Below are 23803 nucleotides of genomic sequence, written 5' to 3' on the forward strand. Positions count from 1 at the left end.
ACAACACAGAACGACCATGTGCTGACCTCAGTGTGGTAGTGCTTGGTACTGGTAGACTGCTTTGTCAGGTGGATGATTATGATGAAGACACACCACTTTGTGTTGCAAAGAGAGTCATTATGATCTGTCAACATGCAGCCACACAAACCTCTCCAAGTTGCATTTCTTCCTCGGTCTAGTGGGAATGTGCGTGCAAAATTTCACGGAAATCGCACTGTTTCATGTGTTCATGATTTGAAGCATTTTGCTCAAAACGGAGCACTCCTGCAAACTTTTGGAAGCCAATCTTAGCCAGACAGACAGATCCGCCTTGATCACATGACTATAGAGATACTGGCCCTCATTTATCAACGCGGTGCAGCCCGAATAATGAGCGTACGGCGAGATCACCGCACCTTTCGGCATTTATCAATATATCCTGACGTGGGCTTCATCCTACCGTAGGCTGAAATCTCACGTCTGGTCGAGACCAGTTGTTGACATTGGCTGCACCCGATTATTCCATTCTAGACCTGCGGAGCAGCATTGTCTGACTGTCTGAGAGGCATCTGGACACATAATCCACTCATAAATGTATATCTACACTAATAAATAATCCCTGTGAAAATATAACATTTTATAAAGTAATGTATACAAACTGCTTTAACAGTCATTCAGATAAGATTGTAGATCTGTCTGTATTGAAAATAGCAGATCTACAAGCTCACAAGTATCCATGGGGGTCGTGGATACCACCGTGCTACACTAAATGGAACAGAGCCTTCATTAGTATCATTGGTAACACCTGTGAAGGAAGTGATAATGGCTGCTGTGCATAGAGCCTATCGGGCCAACGGTGCCACACGGACGGACGGACAGGGTGCAAAGCTATTTAGTCTCTGCCACGCCTTCGGCCTGGCGGAGACAATGAGCAGACAAAATTGGAACTGGAACAAAAATTAAGCTGAGGCCAATACCGCTGACGTAGCGGTCCAGGCACCTACGCTCAGTGTAGCCCGACGAGTAACGATCCTGACTTCCTTTGCTTCATGTCGCTCCCCATCTCTCTCTCCCCATTTCCTGTCAGCCTACTGTCCTATCAATAAAAGGCATTGATAGGACATTTTAATTGAGTTGATACATGGGTACTCGCTCCTGATTGGCTAAGATGTTGCAACCACCCCTGAAATGTATTTTCTGTTTAACCCATTAAGACCTGGAACTGTGTCATTTTTAGATTTGAGCTAAGAAAGCATTATTTTACACTTTGGGCTATTCAAAAATAGCAGATATACGAGTGCCGCGCTACGAGCTTGTAGATCTGCTATTTTTGAAAAATCGTGAAAATGTGTGCAAATCTTTGAATATATATATATTTTTAAAGCGAACATTTTTAACTCAAATCTTTGCTTCTGGGGGGTCCCTGGAACACAATATTGTGATGGGGGTCCGCGGCCAAATACATATAATTTTGGGGGTCCTTGACATGAAAAAGATTGAGCACCACTGATATAGAAATATACGTTTTTCAGAAAACTGTTGGGATTTAGGAGACATGTAGAATCGGCTTCAGGTCTCAATGGGTTGTTAATAAAGAGCTAGAGAAAAAGGGAAACCACTGTAAAGCAATAAAAAACTATCAGAATACAGTGCTTTAACCTTTTTTTGTATCTTTATTTACCGAGGGGAGGCTTTTTTTCAGCAACGCTATGATTCACATTCACACAACAGACGCACGCGCGCACGCACACAGAGTCTGGGAGACTAATGGACTAACAACCAACTAACTTACTGCACCAACCAAATGACTAGTTGACCACCACAGAACTAGCATGTGCTGACCTGAATGTGGGCTGTTAGCTGCTGGCAGAGCTTGGTACTGGTACTGGTTGTCTGGACAGTCCACATGCTCTGATAAACCAACATTATGAACACATGTAAACAACATCAGTGTTTCCCCTACAATTGTATTGGGGACCCCCCCATAACTTTACACTAGGGATGTCCGATATTATCGGCCTCCCGATATTATCGGCCGATATTAGCATAAAAATTGATATCGGGAAAATATAGGGTATCGGTTTTTGAAAAAAAAAAAAAAAAAAAAAATCTTTTATTTTTTTTTTGCTTTATAAATAAGTTACAGGAGTTCTTACTGTATATGGTGTGTGTGTGATATGAAATTTGAGCTTACCCTAATCACAATAATCCCCGCATATATCGGTATCGGTAATTAAGAGTTGGACAATATCGGTATATCGGTTATCGGTAAAAAAGCCAATATCGGACAACCCTACTTTACACCACTAGGCAGTGATGTAAAGTAACTAAATACAATTACTCAAGTACTGTACTTGAGTACAATTTTAAGGATTTTTTACTTTACTGGCGTATTTCCATTTGTCTATACTTTTACTTCTACTCCACTACATCTCAGAGGCAAATATTGTACTTTAACTGCACTACAATTATTTGAAAACTTTATAGTTACTAGCTACTTTGTAGATTTAGATTATTATTGAAAAACATGCATTATCCACTTCGGCCCTATTTAAACATTGGCAATTTGAAAATAGCCAATCTACAAGCTCAAAAGTGAGCTTGTTGATCTGCTATTTTCAAAGCCTTTTTATACATTTTAGACATTTGATAACTTGTGAAATGGAACATTCTGCACAACGAGTACTTTTACTTTTGGTACTTTGATACCAGTACATTTTGATACCAATGCTTTTGTACTTTTACTAGTACATTTTGAATTCCGGACTTTTACTTGTAACAGAGTATTTCTACAGTGCCATATTGATATGTTTACTTAAGTAAAACATGCGAGTACTTTTTCCACGACTGGCTAGCTGGAAGCGGAATCGGTTCCATCACATTTGGAACCTTTTCCGGAACCGGTGTTCATCACACAGTCACAGCTGGTATGTGGACTTCACATATAACATAATTAATTGCTATACAATTACAATACCGGTGGTTCTCAAACGACTTAATTTCAAGGACCACCATAACTCTTAGATTACATTTGGAACCCCCTATACTCCTATAGGCATCGTTAAAGGGAACCGTTAAGGAATCGGACCGTTCAGAAGGAACCGTTAAGGGAACCGGAATCATTCAAATCCTAAAGGATCCCTAACCCTAGTTGGGAGCGGTGTCGTTCGGCAATTTTCACAATGTTTATCTGTGGAACCGAGTCAAACTAAATGTAATGCCAACAATTACAAGGGCTTGTCAGGGTGGGGGGTCCCCAGTTCAAATATGATGAGTTTTTGGGGGGGTCATGGCCTGAAAAGGTTGGGGACCTTTATTGTTTACCTGTCTGCAGACTGTTGTGCTGGGAGCGGTGTACAGGGGAGTCCTGGGTGCCGGCTCTGTTGCCGACGGCGTGGGACATCCAGTTGTAGAAGCTGACCGACGAGGGGCCCGACACGCCCAGCAGGGGGTGCTCTGTCAGCATGTCTGTCCCCAGGCTGTTCCCTAAGGGATACAAAAGGAGCAAACACCAAGAGGTTAGAACTGTTAAGAGTTATTTTCCAGCTGTATTTTTGGGTTTGTAATGTTTATGTTCATGACGACACTGGCGTCAAACAGGCATTAGCAGGCAGGGGCGGACTGGGACCAAAATTCAGCCCTGGCATTTTGGGGGTTTCACTGTTTTAACCCAGCAACCCTGTGTAAATTACGCCACTGCTGGAAAGCATCCCAGCCCAAACGTTAACGTAACCAATAATTGGGCCGCGCGACCCGGAAATTACCGCAATAATCCTAAAACGGGAGCAAAAATATTTTTGGGTGGCCCACCGGCCCAGCGGCCCACCTATGCCAAATGGCCTGTCCGCCCCTGTTAGCAGGGGTTTGCGGGTACCAAGGTTATTATAGTTTTGCTTTTTTTCGTGAACTTTTATTTCGTCATGACTTTATGCTTTCAATTTCAGTTTGTTTTAATTCTTTTTTAAAGCAGGTCTGCTAGTTTAGATTTGTTTTTATTTTGTGAAAATGCTTAGTTTTTATTCGTTTTCATTGTTTTACAGTAATATGGGATAGACAGGGGCAAGATTCAAAAAGCTCATAAACATAGACAAAATACAAGCTCACAGAGTGTTACGTCACAATGTGACGTGTTGTGAGCTTATAGATTGGCTATTTTCACTATTTCTGAAGAAGTAAGGACATTATCTCAATGATTTTAGTTAGTTTGAGTTAGGTTCGTAAACACAGAATACAGTCTTGCTTTCATTTTTATTTCAAATGACTTAAATGTTTTGCCAATACTCTTCTTAAGTATAATCTTATAATAACCCCGGTGGGTACCTGTGCGAGTCAGAGAGGTGCTCTTGGCCACGGTGGAGGCAGGGGGCTCGTTGTTCCTCTGGGGGGCGCTGTCCAGGAGGCTGCGCAGGCTGCCCGTCAGGTTGCTGAGGAGACTCTCTTTGCGGGGGCTGTCCTTGGCGGGGGGCATCCCTGCTCGGCTGACGTGGGCCGGGGAGTCAGCAGCTGTGTCCCCGCTGGTGTAACTCAATGACTGGTACGGATGAGAGCCCTGAGAGAGAGACAAACCAAATAATACTAACTAGTAGGGGTGTGCCGATATATCGTCCCGCGATATATCGCGATACGTTTTCGCGACGATATGTATCGTTTTGGAGAAGAAAAAAAATTTTTTTTTTTTTTTTTACACCAATCAAAATAATCAGGCATGCAAACAGCCCCGAGGTGAAAAGGGTGACAACATGTTTTTTTTTTTCGGGTCAGGTGTCACACTATTGCCCTATTTGGATTCAAAACGGCTGAAAAGCTACAAGTTTGCATGTCTGAATAATGCAAAAACAGAGTTATTTGTTTGCATTTCCTTTTTTTCTCCCCCATTTATTTTCATAATAAAAAAAGTGCGTATCGTATCGTATCGAAATCGTATCGAAGTTGTGAGCCAAATATCGTATCGTATCGTTTCGTGAAATTGGTGTATCGGCACACCCCTACTAACTAGATGTCAGGGCCGTTTCGCCGCCCTTACATCTAGGCCCGATCCGAGGTTGGTCCAGACAGAGTCCAAGACTCATCAGATGTCAGGGCCGTGTCAAAGTCTCCAAACATTTCCTCCTTCTAAATAGTCAAATTCCTCCTCGTGCTTTAGTGGTGTGTGTAACAGATTCACATCCTCATCGTTCCTAAACTTTTCGACTGTTATCCCTTCTAAATAGTCAATTTCCTCTGTAAGAGATATTTCTGAACCATGACGGCGACCTGGCCTAATTATAGCTCTGCACACACGTCATGCGAAGTCCGGCCTCTCTGGCCTCTCGGCTCCGCTCCTCCCCTCTCCTCCCTCCCCGCTTTGCTTTGCGGCCCTAACCTCTAGTCCCATCCTCCCAACCTGGGTCATATGATAAAGAGGTCAGACTTCTTGTATCTGGTTGCTTTGGCAACCTGCCAGATCAGGCTGAGGGTCTGATAGGCAAATCAGAGAATCAATCAAACCGAGAGTCCGATCACTGATCGAGGTGGGGTAAGATGCCTAAAAAATAGCCATAGCTCTGATCAACAGTCTGTGGCAAGTTTCGGGGCAAATGGAGTGATCCTGTGCTTGCTTACCCCGGACGAACTTTCGGAGCTTTTGTCAATTATATAGTATATATATAGTATGATAAGATAAGATAGTAAGATAAGATAATAATCATCTTTTTTTCACCCGGTGGCAATTTTCGAAGTGATCCTGGGCGCTACTCTCCCCCCATCAGCCTAGGGAGCCAAGGGCGGAGCTCATTCCTCCTTCAATGCATGAGAGCCAACTGACCTTCTTGTCACCTGACAGGGGGGAGTTTCCCTGGTTGGACGAAGCGCGTGGAAGGAACACGTTATTCCAACCAGTTCCCTTCCCCTCCATCAGGCACCCCGACTGTCATGGGGGAGGCGGTATAGCGACAAGGATTACTACATGTTTTTGTAACCCTGCGTTTTAACAGCGGGCAATACTGGGCGACGTCGCCCAAAAATATAATGAAAGTCTATGAGAGCCGGCGATCGGGCGATGCCGGGCGATGCCGGGCGACATCGTCCAAAAGATGGATTTTCTTTATCTTTTTGGGCGATGTCGCCCGGCATCGCCCAGAGTTGCCCGCTGTTAAAACGTACCGTGAGGGTATTAACTACCCTAGGAGACACGGGGAGAACATGCAAACTCCACACAGAGTAGGCCCTTTCGCCAACCCCACCTAGGGTATGGGCACTGATGACGCGGAGGAGAAGACACGCCCCCAGTGCCCTCAGCGTCCCCGGCGGGAATCGAACCCAGGACCTTCTTGCTGTGAGGTGACAGCACTACCGACTGCGCCACCATTAACTGATTCTGCTGGGGACCCCCCTCAAGGACCCCTGGGGGTCCTGGACCTCTACTCTAAGACAGCTCAACATCATAATCAATCATAATAGTAGGCTTATTGTAGTCGTGTTGATGTGACTATCAATAAAGGAATTGATAGGACTGTTGATAGTGCATTGACAATGATTACTGTTGCTGCCATTATAAGTATTTGTCTGCTATAGAATATACATGTGTTCTTTTTACAGCTACAGGCTCCGGATTAAACTTCCATAGATTATAGAAGGTCAGATAGTTACAGCTATACCAATAGTCATCGCAACCAAATGTGTACTGTAGCTCTCCATTGTAGGTAAAGGCTGAATGACACCAGCGTGTTTCTGGAAGCTGTGCAGAAGAAGGTGTGTTCAGCCAGCAGTTGGTCTCTGTGTCAAACACTCTGATGTTGTTGCCCTTCATCACCCCCCAATACAAACATCTTTGTCCCGATGATGGTGGCAGAGCGACGTGATGAAGCGGGCACTGGCGTGCCTTCGGCGTTAATTAAAGACCAGTGGTTTTCATTAAAAAAATATATAACTAGTGCCATCCTTTCTAGAGCCCGCCTATGGTCTCAAAACTAAATCAGGTCATTTACGCACACACACGCACACGGATGCCTCAGTGATACATACACGCACACAGACCGTTTCTGTATCCGCTGAGCCTCTTTAGATCTTCGCCTACCTCACTGAGTCATTTAGCGGTCGTGACACATATATTACAACAATCCTGCTATTTTGCCTGCTGTGCAACATTCTACCGTTCTGCTGGTGGCCCCGAATTCAGTGGACATTTCAGCAACTGCAGAATCCTGGAATCCTGGGCGAGTCTACTTAAACCCTATACTTACGGCAGTAACAAACCCTTGAAAACCAATCCTTACACGGCCCCAATATGAAGGACCACCCTGAAGTCTTTGCATTGGTTCTGTGATGCTGTTATTATAATTGTTTGCCTGTAGATCGGCTATTTTTGCCGAATGTTCACCCCAGAAGCGGTTAAGAAGTACTGGCAGCAGAAGGTGGAGTGGTACCTTTATTTTGAGGGCGTACTCGCTGTGCGTGTGGGACTTGGACAGTTTCCTCATTATCTCCACTCCGCTCACAGGACCCGTGTTGGCTTCTTTGGGTGGAGGTCGACTGCAGGCTCCCTCCAGTAGCATGGTATGCTCACTCACTGTGGCTTCATACAAGAACACAACACTGTTAAGACACAATCCATGCTATGTTCACTCACTGTGGCTTCATACAAGAACAGCAACCAGTGAAAGTTACCTTTTGTTGGAATATGTGGTTGAACACGAGCTGATGCTCTATGCACCTTAATCTCATGTACAACTCGCTGATATTCTTCTTGCACCTTAAAGGGACAGTTCACCCCCAGAATTACTTTTTTTTCTACCAATTAGTCACCCCAGGGAGACTTGAATTCATGGATATTCTTTAAGAGAATAATTTGATGACCAGCAGCGGTTCCGGTAGGAGGCAAAAAAGAGTCTCCTTTGTGTCTCCTACCGGAACTGCTGCCTACCGGTCCGCTGGTTATCAGATTATTGGCTTAGGAATGCGACAAAAACAAAAGATATCCATGAATTCAAGTATCCATGGGGTGACTAATCGATAGAAAGAAATATATTTTTTTGGGGTGAACTATCCCTTTAATGTCTACATCATATACAGCATTCTGCTATGCTCATGTACCTTATGTCTAAAATGATGTACATATTCTACCGGATATGCTATGTGTATAATGTAGATAACCTTTATTTTATATTGTTCTTTCTTTTCCCCCTTGCTCTCTTTCTGGAAACATCAAAAACGATGGAGCTTGCATACAAACACATTTCAGCCACTGTTTTACAGCTGTAAACCTGTGATGTAACAATAAAGCTGATTCTGAACACACACTGAACCCATAATTGCTTCCGATGAGCTTCCGATGAACCATGCCTTGCATGGTTTCATCCGCCATCGGTGTGTGAACGTGGGTGTGAATGGGTGAATGTAATGCACATTGTGAAGCACCTCGGAGAAAGCCGCTATATAAATGCACCATTTAGCATTTATCTCAAATATTTGCAGCTAGGTGTGGAGCACTGACAATTTCTACAGCACCCTTAAAATTGTGAAAATGCCACTGCAGTTTGGCCACCGCCTGACAACGAGTTAATACCATTTTGAAAACCTATCTTCCACTTTTTTGATGGGTATTGGGTACAGTCAGTAAATGCTCAGATATGGCTGATATTGCCTTCTGTAAATACTCCACTGCACCTGTCTACTGTCAAGGATATTTTGTCTAAACATTTAAAATGAAGAAGTTCTTCTGCTTGGGGCTCCACCCTGGTTGCCTGCTAGACATCCTGTCTCCTAACAGAGACATTTGCATTATTTTGTTTCACTTCACATGCTAAGGTGACAAATTAACAAGTCTGAGAATGAGAAGTCACTTGAATAAAACCTGTGCCATTTCAGTCTGTTCCTTGAGTTCAGACTGCTGGTAGTTCCATACATTCTTGTCCTCCTGAATTGTAAGTCTGTAACTCCTTTTTGATATCAGAAATATATCACCAATTCTTCTAAAACTGACTTTGCCTGTGCTTTATTTTGTCTATTCTGCTTGACTGAGTTCCCATTCAGATTCTGCTTCAACACTACCAGGGAAAAGGCCATTATAGTAACTATGTACATATTACTCAGTACCTGTTACATCGTCTCCCTACCGCTTCCCAATCTCTCTATGTGTGTGTGCTTGTGTACATGGGACCGCTGTGTGGAGACTAGTTTGGAACCTCATCAAGCTGCAACTCTTCAGCCTCTACAGCAGTGGTCCGGGGACCACCAGTGGTCCTTGAGGGGGTTCCAGGTGGTCCCCAGCTAAATGATGGAGAGTTGCTAACCAAATGGACCCTTATTAGATATGTAACTCTAAAGAGTTAAATTATTGTTAAACATCTGAATTCCTTAATTTACAAGAAGTCTACACAATTAGAGAATGCAGAAGAATTGTTAGTTTGATCAACGTTTGCCTGTTATCTGTGGTACCACATCAATACAGCATGGAATTGTGGACAAAACCTTATCCAACGATAACAAAATATTCTAAGTTTTAGGTCTGAAGAGTTTAAATCTCATCAAACGGTGGTTGGAATAAATAATGGATCTCGATATAAAAAGGGTTGAAAACCACTGCTCTACAGGTATACCGTATAAACTCTGCCCTGCTCTTCATTCCTTGTCAGACCATAGTAATGTGCTGTGCTTTTTAAACCCAGAAACTGCCCAATTCCAGTCCTGTTTGCCTGCTCTGTTTTAGCTGGTTCCCGGGACCTTGCCTTGCCTGCTCAGCCAGCGTAAACCTCGGTCTCAGGTTTTGGCCTGATCCTATGTTTGATGTTTACCTTAATTTAAAAAATGTTATTGTTCTGCTTGGCTGGTATTAAAGACTCAGATTTTTCACTTATTCTTGCCTCTGTGTTTTGAATCTGCACTTGGGTTCAACTAGATTATGAAGCGTAACAATACCATCACATTTCTAATATAGTATTCCTGTTTATGCATTTCCTACACTGCATTTAAAAAAAAAGGAGCAGCCAGTCAAGAACATACTGAGCTGAACGGACTCCACCGACCAACAAGACTGCGGTTCCCCACCTGCGTCAAATTCGAACTCGGCCCCGTCGGCGCTGGTGTCACTCTGCAGGGCGGCTCCGTTGTCCAGGCCCAGCATGAAGACCTCGGCCAGGCTCTGCTGCGGCGGCGGGGCCTCCTTGGGCTTGGGCAGCTGGTTGGGCCTCATCAGGCCGATGGCCTTGAAGCCCTGCGTCACCACGATGAACTTCATCCACTGCCGGGCCAGGGCCACCAGGCCTTTCTTTAGAGTCACCAGAGCCGGGAGGCCGTCGTTCTGGAGTGACATGACGGCTGCTGTTATGCCCGATTCCTAACTCAAGACTAGCTTAAAAGAATGGCTGTCCTTAAAATACAATTGGAATTCGTAGAACACCTGATTCCTACTGTAACTCTAGGACACTAATTATAAAAAGCAGGATAAGTAAACGAAAATTGCAGATCTGCAAGCTCACAATGTGTCTTGATGCAATACGTTGTGAATCAAAATCAGAATTATTTGTATCCTGATTCAGAGCCTGTAGATTCAGAGCCGGCGATTTTCAAATAGCCTAAGTACAAGATAGAGTTTTGCAATCATCTAAATGTGCAAAGTAACTGGTAACTAAATAATTGTGATTATCTCAAATAAATGTGATCAGGCCTAATTGAGCTAACGAACCATGGTGGCTCCCTCTATAACAAGTAGTCACCAGAAGGGATGTAACATATAAAACAGTGATATACTGATACTGATACACATTACCATGGTGGCCTCCTCTATAACAGAGTAGTCACCAGAAGGGATGTAACATATAAAACAGTGATATACTGATACTGATACACATTACCATGGTGGCCTCCTCTATAACAGAGTAGTCAGCTTGCTGCAGGTATCGATGCAGGATGTTACACAGCATGCAGGACGGGTTCTCGTGGAGGTAGCGAGCTCGCTTGGTCACACGGTTGTACTTGCTCCGGATGGGAATGTGGATGCTCTTTTTCTGTTTGGGAAACACGCAAACGTGAGTCGTAATGTCGTGATGGTTTTTGTCATTGTTGACATGCTGTTACAATGGCTTCCATTAAAGAGCAGAATGTATGGATTTGAGTGTATGTGCACGACAAAAAGTATTCATCCAGACCATAGTACTGCAACTTTATGAATTTAACATTAGCTAGTAGATTAGCTGTACGAAAGACAACATATAGCCTATTGACAATCTATATACACACAACACAATTATAAGGGTTCTATCATGTTTCAGGCTCTGAACTTTTCTTTTTTAAGAACTGCAGTAAAGAAATATCTTAGGAACGTGTTAAACACATTCTTAACACATTGAATGCCTAAAACGAATTAACTCGTTTTTAGCTTTTCATCACTTGAGTGCCAAGATCTGCTAAAAACGAGTTAACTCTCGTTTTTAACTTTTTTTTTTTTTTAACTTTTTTTTTTTTAAATTTGACCCAAAGACCAAGGAGATATGAATTTTCGAAGATCTTTACTCTCATCCACTTCCTTGTTAACTTAAAACTTCAAAATTTTGTATCTCGGCTCCTGAGTACTTTTTTTTTTTCCATTGAAAAATGTCTGGCATGAATAACAATAGGCAGTGAAAATAATTCAGGCAGTCAATGTGTTAATAAAGTTAATTCAAGATTATCCTTAACTCTTTCAGTGCCAAGCCACAAGATATCCCGAGTTTTTTCTGAATGCCCTCAGTGTCAGAATGAGAAATCCCGAGTTTTTACTTAATGTTGTTTTATAGACGGTCACGGTCTGATCTTGAATCCGAAGGGAGCTGTAAAACTGTAGCACAAACGGATACGGAAATAATGGATATAACGTCATTTCCGTTCCCGTCGACTCCATGTTTGTAGTTTTTTTTCTTTTCCCTATAACTCCGCTGTTATTTATTTTTTCGTTCAGCCGAAACACGTGTTTCCAACGGCCTGTTGCGAAGGGGACACAAGCTCCGTGTGGAATGTTTTTCGACAAAACAGCAGTCAGGGACGATCTCTGGCTGTACACACAGTGAATCGATCGATCAATATGGATCTAAACCTTTTATGACCACTTGAAAACCACTATAAACACGAAAATCGCTTCGCACAGGGTGAGTACATTATGAAAATACTCTGGCAGTCAAAGAGTTAAGAAGATGTTCATGAATGTAACCCAAGAACTTAAAGCTGAAGGTTACTTTGTTGCACACCGGTGTCATTCGCCAAAAAATAGTCAATCAACAAGTTCACAACATGTCGCAACACAACACGTTGTGAACCTGTACACCGGTTCCTTTCGGCACACAACACTGAAGTACAACGGCGTATAAATTCCACTATATTGTATGTGTGAGCATGTGTGTATTGTACAACGGTGTGTGCTGTATGCTGACCTCGAGGGCTTCGGTCATGATGCAGCCCATGACGGCACACACTCGCAGTGTTCCCTCCATGTCCAGCTTCCTCAGTGAAGACTTGAGCTGGTCGATGGGGACCAGCCATGCTCCGATGGCAGGGGTGGCTGTACTCAACAGGTTCAGCTGCCTGGGTAGAGACACCGTCACAATTCATTCATTCACTCAGTGGGTTTTTTTTTTTCAATTACTTTTTATGTTTATTTTATTTTATTGAAACAATATTTCATTTTCCAATAAATACATGAATGGAGAAAAAAAATGTAAAGGTAATTGAAAAACACAGCCTCCTCACACATAAGAAGGACAGTATCAGTCACCAGAACCAAGGATGGGTGTTTTAATGAATGAAAACAAGTTACACACTCGCATATGCAGTAATTTCATTGACGTTTCGGCCCTTCGACCTTCCTCAGAATCAACAAAGGAGGTTTTCAATTAATCTATCATGGTTCAAATGGAAGGGGGCGTGTCTGATAGAATGACTATCTAAATATTTAATCAAGAAACCTTTCTGGTAGTTTAAGTGGTGGTTATACCTGGAGATGCCCTGGGAGGCAGAGCGTACGTTGGTAGTTAAGTGGTAGTTTACATGGTAGTTTAGTGGTGGTTAAACCTACCTGGAGATGCCCTGGGAGGCAGAGCATACGTCGGTAGTTAAGTGGTAGTTTACATGGTAGTTTAGTGGTAGTTTGCATGGTAGTTTAGTGGTGGTTAAACCTACCTGGAGATGCCCTGGGAGGCAGAGCATACGTTGGTAGTTAAGTGGTAGTTTACATGGTAGTTTAGTGGTGGTTAAACCTACCTGGAGATGCCCTGGGAGGCAGAGCATACGTTGGTAGTTAAGTGGTAGTTTACATGGTAGTTTAGTGGTAGTTTGCATGGTAGTTTAGTGGTGGTTAAACCTACCTGGAGATGCCCTGGGAGGCAGAGCATACGTTGGTAGTTAAGTGGTAGTTTACATGGTAGTTTAGTGGTGGCTAAACCTACCTGGAGATGCCCTGGGAGGCAGAGCATACGTTGGTAGTTAAGTGGTAGTTTACATGGTAGTTTAGTGGTGGTTAAACCTACCTGGAGATGCCCTGGGAGGCAGAGCATAAGTTGGTAGTTAAGTGGTAGTTTACATGGTAGTTTAGTGGTAGTTTGCATGGTAGTTTAGTGGTGGCTAAACCTACCTGGAGATGCCCTGGGAGGCAGAGCATACGTTGGTAGTTAAGTGGTAGTTTACATGGTAGTTTAGTGGTGGTTAAACCTACCTGGAGATGCCCTGGGAGGCAGAGCATAAGTTGGTAGTTAAGTGGTAGTTTACTTGGTAGTTTAGTGGTGGTTAAACCTACCTGGAGATGCCCTGGGAGGCAGAGCGGACGTTGGTGGGAGCAGCGAAGCTGAACCAGATCTCTCTGATGGTCAGCTTCATGCTGCTGGAGTCTGGAGGCGGAGGCATCAGGGGGAGGTCCTTCTTCAGTTCGTCCGACTCCACCCCCTCGTCCTGGACAACACACATACACCCATTACATCATCACATTCTAGAGACAGACTGATATCGTTCAATCGTTGCTGTTTTATTTTATTATTATATTATTTTAAACCACTAAGACCTGAGGCGATTCTTTAAAAAAAAATCAACATCAAAAAAGATGTTTCAAGATTTTTCAAAAATAGCAGATCTACAAGCTCGTAGCGCAGCACTCGGTGCCACGCTATGAGCTTGTATATCTGCTATTTTTGAATAGCCAAAGAAACCTAAAGTGACACAGATGCGTTCAAGGTATTAATGGGTTAATTGTGTGACGCGGTGTAGATCGGCTGTGCGACACTCTTGTATGATGAAATATAGGGCATTCATTTACAAAACATGGAGATACAAGGTGTCGATAATATGGGTTTGGCCCCTATATCAGCCATTTTTGGACTTTTCTGACAACATCGGTATTGGCAATTACGTAGCCGATGTGACACGACTTTTAACCTTTTAATAATTCTCAAAAAGATCAGATCTAAAAGCTCACAATGTGTCACGGCGCGATGTTTTGTGAACGTGTAGATCTAATAAGTTAAGTGTTCTCAAATAGAAACTTTAATCAAATCCAAGTTTTTCAAATTGATTTCGAGGTTTTTTTACAAAATGCCGGTCCAAACATTGGAAGTCGGTGGTCTAGGAGTCTCAAAAATCTTGATCGGCATTGGACCCAAATGTCGGGCTCTAGTTCTTACCTACATTAAAGCTCAGGTTGGATAAGCTACAACAATTGCAAATAAATGTGGAATCTGTGTGTGTGTTTCCTGCATATTTTGGCATATACCATAATAATAATACTTTATTATTATTGTTATTATAAAAATGTATGAGCTGTAAAATATAGTATTTTATAGTTTTGTCTGAGAAATAATTAATTTAATTTAATTCATAATATTATTCAGTCATAATTGGTCTGGAATGTCATTTTGTAAAAATAAGAATGAATAAAATAATGGTGAACACAGCATGGTGAATCACAAAGGAAACACAAGTTGAGTGAAATGGCTACAGTCCCTAGTAAAGAGACAGAGGTTCATTGCACCTGGTCGTCAGAGTCGGAGTGGTCGTTGAGGTCGGAGGCGGGGCTTGTGGGGTCGTGTGGCAGGTTGTCATCGGACACGTCCGTGCTGTAGCCGCTGCCGGTCTGGGAGCCGGTGGAGCCGTTGGACTTGGACATGCCCGTCTTCCCACAGGGGTCAGAGCGTCCCATCACACCCATCGCACTGTACAGGATGGCTCCCGACTGGCGGCCACCTGCGGACCACAGCACACACTTTTTAAACTCATGCCGTCATAACTCAGTGGTTCTCAGCCTGTGGGTCGGGACCCGCAAGGGGATTTTTGGGGGATCCCCAGATGACAGTGAAAAGTATGTGTACTATTAACTCTTTGACTGCCAGAGTATTTTCATAAAGTACTCCCCCAGTGCCAGCGATGTTCATGTTTTTTTTGTGTTATTTTGTAATTTAATTTTCAAATAGTTTGTCTTTCTGCGGTTTCGGTTTTAAACACATACGACAGATCGACCAGCAGAGAGCAGTAGATTGACACCTCGATCCCTCGCTGACTCGCTCGACCCCCCCCAAACAGACTCAAACAGTCTATACGTCATAACCCGATGTGACGTTTTCGACAATCGGTGATCGGGCTTAAGTACGATGTGATACACGACTACGATGACTGTCACCCAGACACAAGAAAATAGAAGTGGAGCTCTCTGTTCGTTTTTTATACCGTGTGAAAAAACGTGTTTTTCCCTATTCTGGACGAAAATGACCGGGAAAAAAGAAATGAGAACCGGAAACGGAATCTGCGTCATGAATCCGTTCCCGGGTGAGTCAGAAAGCGAAACTGATGATGAAAAGTAAACAGAACAGCGCGATCACAGTAAAAAGTAAAAACTTGGGATTTCTCGTTCTGACACTGAGGGCATTCAGAAAAAACTCGGGATAACTCGGGGCTTGGCACTGAGAGAGTTAATGGTCAAGTAAAATGCCATGATTGTGACGGCCCTAGTGTCAACATGGTGTCGGCGCGTCATGGGGTGGTCCCTTACCTTTGACGGTGAGGTTCTCGATGCCGCACTCAAACATGATCCAGCCCCATTTCTCTATGGAGGCGGCGGAGCGGGCCAGCTCTGCTGCCATGGCGGCCTGACACTCCGTCTCATCCACCATGGAGAACTCCTCCATGTCCTCGAGGCTGAAGAGAACCTTGGACTTCTCAAAGGGGATGGCTGTGATGGCACACGTCCCGATGTCTGGAGAGGCAAGGATGACACTAGTTTGTCACTGTCTGGTGGAAACCTTGTTATGTCCGAAACCGTTCCTTTCAAAATATATATATCTTTTAAAAAACATTTTAAAATTGTGAAAATAGCAGATCTACAAGCTCACAACGCATCGCAAATCTGCTATTTTCAGTGCTTTTGTGGGACACGCTTGTATGATAGAGTAGGGCATTCATTTACGAACTAACCTAAAAAAGTTTAAATATGGAGATATGATGCAGACCTCTTTGTTACTTTGATCTATATGCTGTCTTTCCTATCTGCTAAACAAATAATATAGAGATTTGTAAAACAAAATATGGAGATGTGAGGTTTATGCCGGACAGCAACAAAATACAGTTCATTATTATTATTATTAGCAATAAAATAACTCAATGCTATGTTCATAGAATTCTCTGTGCTCCAAACGGAAAAATCCTCCAAACAGCAAAATCAACCTCAGTGTTAATTCAACTCAGGATTTTACTTTGGAACGTTGCAAGATTGTTATTATAATGGCGTGCTCCATGCCTTATGAGCGTGTAGATTGTTGATCGGCTATTTGTAGAGCAAAATATAGAGTTAATTTTGTCGACAATGACGAAAAATTGTTGACTGCCTTTTCTCCCTTTTTCGTTTTTATTCGTTGACAAAAATTGACACTGTTCGAACCAGTAGAACTTGACAAGTCATTTTATGCTTGGTTGCGCGTGGGTGTCGCGCTCCCTAAATAGAGGATCCTAGCACACATGCTGTGAGCTTGTAGATCAGCTATTCTCGCCACGCAGCTAAGTATAAATCAGGCATTACGACGCCATCACAGCCTGCCAAAAATACACTTTGGTTGGCTAAATCAACTGTAGATTTAGTCGACTAAAACCGTATGATATTTAGTCGACTAAAACTAGACAAAAACATGACTAAAACTAAATGGACACTCTTACAGAGCCCAGGGGGACTCCGGTCAACTACATATACAGGGCTGAAGTGTTTAAAAAGAAGCTTTGAAATTTGTTTTGTGAGTGACGGAGCATGACACTTACTCGCAAACAAGCATAACATCTCTTATCGAAGAGTTCCTCACAGACCTTTTTGTCTAGTTTTTATCTGTTGACGAAATTGTCAGTATATTTAGCAGTGGTGTAAAGTATCTAAGTGCATTTACTCAAGTACTGCACTTAAGTACAATTTTGAGGTATGTTTGCTTTACTGGAGTATTTCCAGTTTTCAGTACTTTTACTTCTACTCCACTACATCTCAGAGGCAAATATTGTACTTTTACTCCATTACAATTATTAGAAAACTTAAGTTACTAGTTACTTTTCAGATATAAATGATTGCATTATAAAACACACATTAACCACTTCAGACCTATTTCATACCTAGGCTATTTGAAAATAGCCGATCTACAAGCTTGTGAGCTTGTAGATCTGCATTTTTTCAAAAATGTTAGTACTTTTACTTTTGGTACTTTAAGTACATTTTGATACCAATACTTTTGTACTTTTACTCAAGTAAATTTTGAATTCCCGACTTTCTACTTGTAACAGAGTACTTCTACATTGCAGTATTGATACTTTTACTTAAGTAAAAACATTTGAGTACTTTTTCCACCACTGATATTTAGCCATAGTTTTAGTCATCATAGCTTAGTTTTTGTTGTTTGTTTTCCTCAGTGGAAAAAAAGGTAGTCGAAGGACATTTTTAGTCATGTTCCTCTTTTGGATCCTGACGTGCGGGTGCGGGTGAGGCGGTGGGGGGAACCCACCGGTGGAGTCCAGTCCTCGGAGCTGGCTGTGGATCCTGTGGATGTTGAGCCGCGCGGCGATCTCCTTGCCCTTCTCGATGCCGGCGTTGGAGCGCAGCGAGCCCGACGACTGCGGCTGCATCTTGGTGGCCGAGGCGTATTTCTCCAACATGGCCGACTGCTGGCCGTGCTCGGCGCTGTTGGGGTTCTCCTCTACGATGCCCCTGAGACACCATAAATGACACGGGTCTCACTCTGGGTGCTACAGGTGTTCGGTGGGTCTTTAGTTATTTTTTTGGATCATAATAGGCTCTATGCACAGCAGCCATATTGGGAATGAATTGGGCCCCTTCTTACTTCCTTCACAGGTGTTACCAATGATACTAATTAAGGCTCTGTTCCATTTCGTGTTGCATAGTGGTTGTCTTATTTTCAAGGACCCCTATAACTCTGAGAGTGTACAAATGGAACCAAATGGATCCATTTGGTTCCATTTGTACACTCTCAGAGTTACACACCCACCATAAGGGGCCGTTTGGGAACCAAAATGGAGTGTTTCTAGTGAGCCAACATGCACGATATCAGCACCCTGTCCAGAATGGAACAGAGCCTTCATTAGTATAATTGGTAAACCCTGTGAAGGAAGTAAGAAAAGGCCCAATTTCTTTCCAATATGGCTGCTGTGCATAGAGCCTATTGATCCTCGCGTCTAGAATGCGATGCGAGAGTGAGAGCCAACACCAACTCAGGACTTCCTAGAATTAGGAAGGCCAGTCGGGTCCAATGCCGATCCCAATTTTAGAGAGAGTCCTAGGCCATTGATTACCCCTGTTTTGACCCATATTTAGTCAAAAAGTGTTTTTGTAATCAATAAAAAAAACTGAGATTTCATTAAAGTTTGCATTTCAGAACATTTAACATAAGCAAAACTAAATAAAAAAAGAAGAAACGGGTCAAGTCAGACGAACGTAAACGCTCGACTTCCGGTAGGTGGACTTCAAAATAAGAGCGCTTCAAACATTTTCAGAAATAGCCTACCGTATGTACACGCCCACAACACATTGTGTAGTGAAATTGTAGATCTGCTATCTTTGAAAACCTTTAAAAGGGTAACTTTAAATCGGGACACTTTGGCTGCATAACTGTCGACACCATCAAATATTGGACGATGCATCGGCCGAACCGATATGTACTATGTATCTTTCATTTCAGAAAAGTGCTGAGCTCAAAAAGGGATTGGGTTGACGTGTTACCTGTTCATTCTGAACTGAGTAGCGATCCTGTCAAAGCACAACGCCACCAGAGACACGTGAGTGACAGACTTGCCGGAGGACGATGGAGAGCCCTCCTCCACCGACGCTTGGAGCAGACACAAGTTCACCTGCAATAAAGCACCACAAAACCTCATTAATAACTCCTGTACTGAACCGTCTCCCTCTCAGCTTTCCTACAGTCTGTCTCTCCTACGCTGTCTGTCTCTCCTACACTGTCTCCCTCTCAGTTGTCCTACTGTATGTCTCTCCTACGCTGTCTGTCTCTCAACTTTCATACTGTCTGTCTCTCCTACGCTGTCTGTCTCTCAGCTTTCCTACAGTCTGTCTCTCCTACGCTGTCTGTCTCTCAGCTTTCCTACAGTCTGTCTCTCCTATACACTGTCTCCCTCTCAGCTTTCCTACTGCCTGTCTCTCCTACACTGTATCCCTCTCAGCTTTCCTACAGTCTGTCTCTCCTATACACTGTCTCCCTCTCAGCTGTCCTACTGTCTAGTGTCCTTGAGGGGGTCCCCAACTAAATGACTGGTAACTCTGAGAGTGTACAAATGGAACCAAATGGACCCGTTCCATTTGTACACTCTTAGTTATGAGGGTCCTTAGCCTAATGCATAGTAAACTGGGGGTCCTGGAAATGAAAAAAAGTTTGAGAAGAGTTTGTACAGTGAATAGTGAAAATAGCAGATCTACAAGCTTATAGACCAGCTATTTCCCAAACGTGTAGCCTAGAATGGCATTGCCAGAACAGAGAGGTCAGTTTGGAATGGTGGTTAACCCATTAACACCTGGAACTGTGTCATTTTTATATTTGAGCTAAAAAGCATTATTTTACACTTTGGGCTATTCAAAAATAGCAGATCTACAAGCTCATAGCGCGTTTTAAAAATTCGTGAAAATGTGTGCAAATCTTGAATATATATATTTTTAAGCGAACATTTTTAACTCAAATCTTTGCTTCTGGGGGTCCCTGAAACACAATATTTTGATGGGCGTCTGCGGCCAAATACATATCATTTTGGGGGTCCTTGACATGAAAAAGATTTAGCACCACTGATATAGAAACATACGTTTTTCAGTAAACTGTTGAGATTTAGGAGACATGTCAATGGGTTAATCCAGCAGACCTCATTTATTCCGGCGCGTGATGGTGCGACGGTGACCGACAAGCTCACAGCGAGTCGTGGATGCAGAAGTGTTGTGAGCTTGGAGGTCGGCTATTCTCACCTTGGGGATGGAAACGTTAGCTTGGAGGCCTTTGATCTTGACGTTATCGGTTTTGGCAGACAGGTCCGTCTGGCCGTGGGCCGTGTGGAGAGACCCTGCAGGGGGAGCCTCTGTCTTAGACAGCTTGTGTTCCTGCTTGGCTGCTTGACTCTGTGTGAGGGGATGGGTATGACACAGGAATTATTACATGGATAGGATATATACAAAACATATTAATAAATGCAGTAGTTATTATGATTTGAAAGGTGTATTTTATTTTAATTTGTTTTGTAAATGTGAAGCTTGCAAGCAACAGAGATGTTTTGTTTTATTTTTGTATAAAACTATTTCCCCTTACACTGTTGAAAGATACAACTGACGTAATAATTCTGTCAACATCTCAATATTTATGTATCTATTTATTTATGTTCATTGTTAATGCAATTAAAACATCATATCGTCGGATTCAGTAATAGAGCCCGACCGATGCCAGATTGTTTGGTCCAATATCGATCCCAATTTAGGAGAGTCCTAGACCGCCGATTACCCATGTTTTGACCAATATTCTGCAACAAAGTGCAAAATCTATTCTAATCAATATGAAAAATCGGCTGCACAATTGCAGATACCGATGTGGTCAAAAAAGTCCATTTTGGTCTGGATCTAATTCTGCATGTCATTGCTGTCGGGCAGAAACCTTGTATCTCTATATTTCACCTTTTTATGTAGTTCATCATACTGTAAAAGAGTGTTGCACATATGTAGTAAAAACTGCAGATCTACAAGCTAATAACAGGTCACGCTGTGACGCGTTGTGAGCTTTTATCTGCTATGTGTGTGTGTGTGTGTGTGTGTGTGTGTGTGTGTGTGTGTGTGTGTGTGTGTGTGTGTGTGTGTGTGTGTGTGTGTGTGTGTGTGTTCCTTACAGACTCGGTGACGGTGGACTTGCTGATCTGGTAGGCTTCGTTGAGGACCTTGTTGTGCAGGTCGTCCAGAATGGCGGCAGGATGGCGAATGCTGGCAAAGTGAACCATGGACTCTATGTACCTGAAAGCAACCAAGCACATGTAATATATATATTTAAAGATTTGCACACATTTTCTAGTTTAAAAAAGAAATGCAGATCTACAAGCTCATAGTGCGGCACTCTGTCTAATGTCTAATGTTGGAGATGACAGTGAAGTGACAATTGAAGGACTTTTAACACAATGGCTGCCAATGACGTATATATACGTCTTTTAATTATCAGCTGTTGTCCGCCAAAGACGTATATATACGTCATGGAAAAAAAGGAAAAAAAAAAAAAAAATCATTTTTTTTTTTTTTTTTTTTTTTTTTGAATTTTTTTATAATTTCAACCCTTGTCGAATTACGAACAGATTAGGAGCTAAAAATGTTCGAAGATTTGCTGCTCCATTCACTTCAATGTTAAAATTCAAACGGACAAACAATTCACTTTGTTTTTTGGTTTAAAACTACTGGTTTTGAGCTATATTGAAACATCAAACAACACATGTCAACGAGGTCAAAATGACCTCGTTGACATTTGTGAAACCACACCTGAATCTCATCTGTGATTAGAAACCATCTGGGGATCAATCATACTGGAGGAAAAAAATCTGTGGCTACACGAACAGGTACCAAAATCATGGCAAAACCCTGGCAGAGGCTACAGACTGTTCTGAAAAAACTCTGGCAGGCAATGTGTTAATACTTTTAATACATCTCTCTCAAAAAAAAAAGACCATTACTGCATCAAAAGTACTATAAAAAACGGTCAAACATTGGCCAAATTGTCAAATATATAAGAAAGAGGCAAACATGTGAAAATAGCCGATCCACAAGCTCACAAGGCCACGCAACGCAAAGCGTTGTGAGCTATTTTCACAATGTTTATCTGTGGAACCGAGTCAAACTCAACTCCTACAATTCCAAGTGCTTGTCAGGGTGGGGGGTCCCCAGTTCAAATATGATTTTCTTGGGGGGGTCGCGGCGTGAAAAGGTTGAGAACCACTGTAATGTACTTGTCCACAGTGACAGAACAACAAGGACAGTGCTGTACCTGTCGAGGGCCTCGGCTACGAGGGGCGTGAGCACCATGTTGATGGCTCCCTTCACCTCCACGATGGCGGTGGTCCTGGTCTGGGCCAGAGGCTGCTCCAAAGTCCAGTCCTCTGTGCTGGTGTCCTCGTCTGTGTTCTCCATGGCCTTCTTGTCCAGAGGGGTGTAGGGGGTGCTGCACAGGACAGGACACCACGCACACACGCACACGCGCGCGCACACACACACACACACACACACACACACACACACACACACACACACACACACACACACACGCACACACGTCACCTTATGTTTGATCACGTTCAGAAGGTGGATGACAAGGCGCAGTAAGTGATTGATTGATTTGATTGATTGGTATTTGGTGTTAAATAGGTGTATATTGTAATGACTGCTATAGGCTGTTTGTTCAGTAACAATTGGAAGTGATGACACAAAGAAATGAGCAGACACATTTGAAACTGGAACACTACAATTGAAGCTACCGTCTACTGTTTGCATGAAATTGGCAAACCACCTTTTGTTTGTTGGCTTTGTTAACAACAAACTTTTAGTTTTAACAAAAAAGCACCATTAACGCTGCAAGCAAATACTGATCATCATTTTATTTTGATTTGTCCAATTTGTATGCACATAAAACAGGTTATTGGCTATGGATGGAATAAAGAATGATGCTGGGAATAATACAAGTATGTATGGTAGAGTGTATTAATAACATAAACATAACTAACACACCACAGTTGTGTCATATTGTAGTTGGTCTACCAGCTCTTCTATCGAGACATTTATTATATTCTGTGGTCAGGTAGGACACCTACTGGTTGACAAGAGGTATTGCATCAAAGTCAAAACAATTTAGCTTACAGCTCAAAAGAACTGCCTAAGCTAAAATGGTAATGTGTAAATCTGTTCTTTTTTGGGAGGCGATAAAATCTGTGGTATAGAGTGCAGGACTTCAATGTTGATGTCATCTTGATGTAATGCTTGTTGTCACTTGACTTAATATGCTGAGATGACCGGGTAAGTCAAGTTAAAGGGGCTACACCATGAATTTCATTTTTTTTTAGGTTTTTAGTATTTTTTGGACTTAAAACGTATTAGGGGGGCAATATTTATATATAATATTTTTTTTTTTAATTCATGGTGTAGCCCCTTTAATTGACCTGAATATGAAACGCTATGCCGTTCTGTATAGGTTACGATCGTAAATAGACGGAGCCCGAGTTACTGAGAGAGAGAGTGAGTAGCTGTACATTCTGCTGTAAATGGAGAATATTCACTTAATATCAAACATTTATTGCCAAAACCATCTTACAGTTGATTTTGAATTTGTTTCTGTAAGCTTAGTGG

The 23803-nt window shown here is 42.6% G+C and overlaps 1 protein-coding gene across 17 annotated transcripts in view; it reads right to left on the reverse strand.

Moving 5' to 3' along the window:
• The window catches only part of kiaa1109 (KIAA1109), a 153289-nt gene that overhangs the window by 79009 nt on the left and 50477 nt on the right, over nt 1-23803 (reverse strand). For 16 of the 17 annotated variants that reach the window (XR_014599773.1, XM_084044171.1, XM_084044170.1 and 13 more), the window contains exons 34-47: nt 22452-22625; nt 21316-21436; nt 20411-20560; nt 19169-19296; nt 17937-18139; nt 15956-16159; nt 14942-15153; nt 13718-13869; nt 12360-12510; nt 10809-10961; nt 10003-10255; nt 7383-7531; nt 4300-4528; nt 3304-3465 (exon numbers count right to left, since the gene is read on the reverse strand). Coding sequence is in view for 16 of the 17 variants with exons in the window: in XM_084044171.1 (XP_083900297.1) it covers nt 3304-3465; nt 4300-4528; nt 7383-7531; nt 10003-10255; nt 10809-10961; nt 12360-12510; nt 13718-13869; nt 14942-15153; nt 15956-16159; nt 17937-18139; nt 19169-19296; nt 20411-20560; nt 21316-21436; nt 22452-22625 (2441 nt within the window). In the remaining variant the exon portion in view is untranslated. The remainder of the gene's footprint in view (nt 1-3303; nt 3466-4299; nt 4529-7382; nt 7532-10002; nt 10256-10808; nt 10962-12359; nt 12511-13717; nt 13870-14941; nt 15154-15955; nt 16160-17936; nt 18140-19168; nt 19297-20410; nt 20561-21315; nt 21437-22451; nt 22626-23803) is intronic. The other variant, XM_084044175.1, reaches the window with a different exon arrangement.

Source organism: Gymnoscopelus microlampas (assembly GCF_963454915.1).
Source record: "Gymnoscopelus microlampas genome assembly, chromosome: 20".
Lineage (NCBI taxonomy): Eukaryota > Metazoa > Chordata > Actinopteri > Myctophiformes > Myctophidae > Gymnoscopelus > Gymnoscopelus microlampas.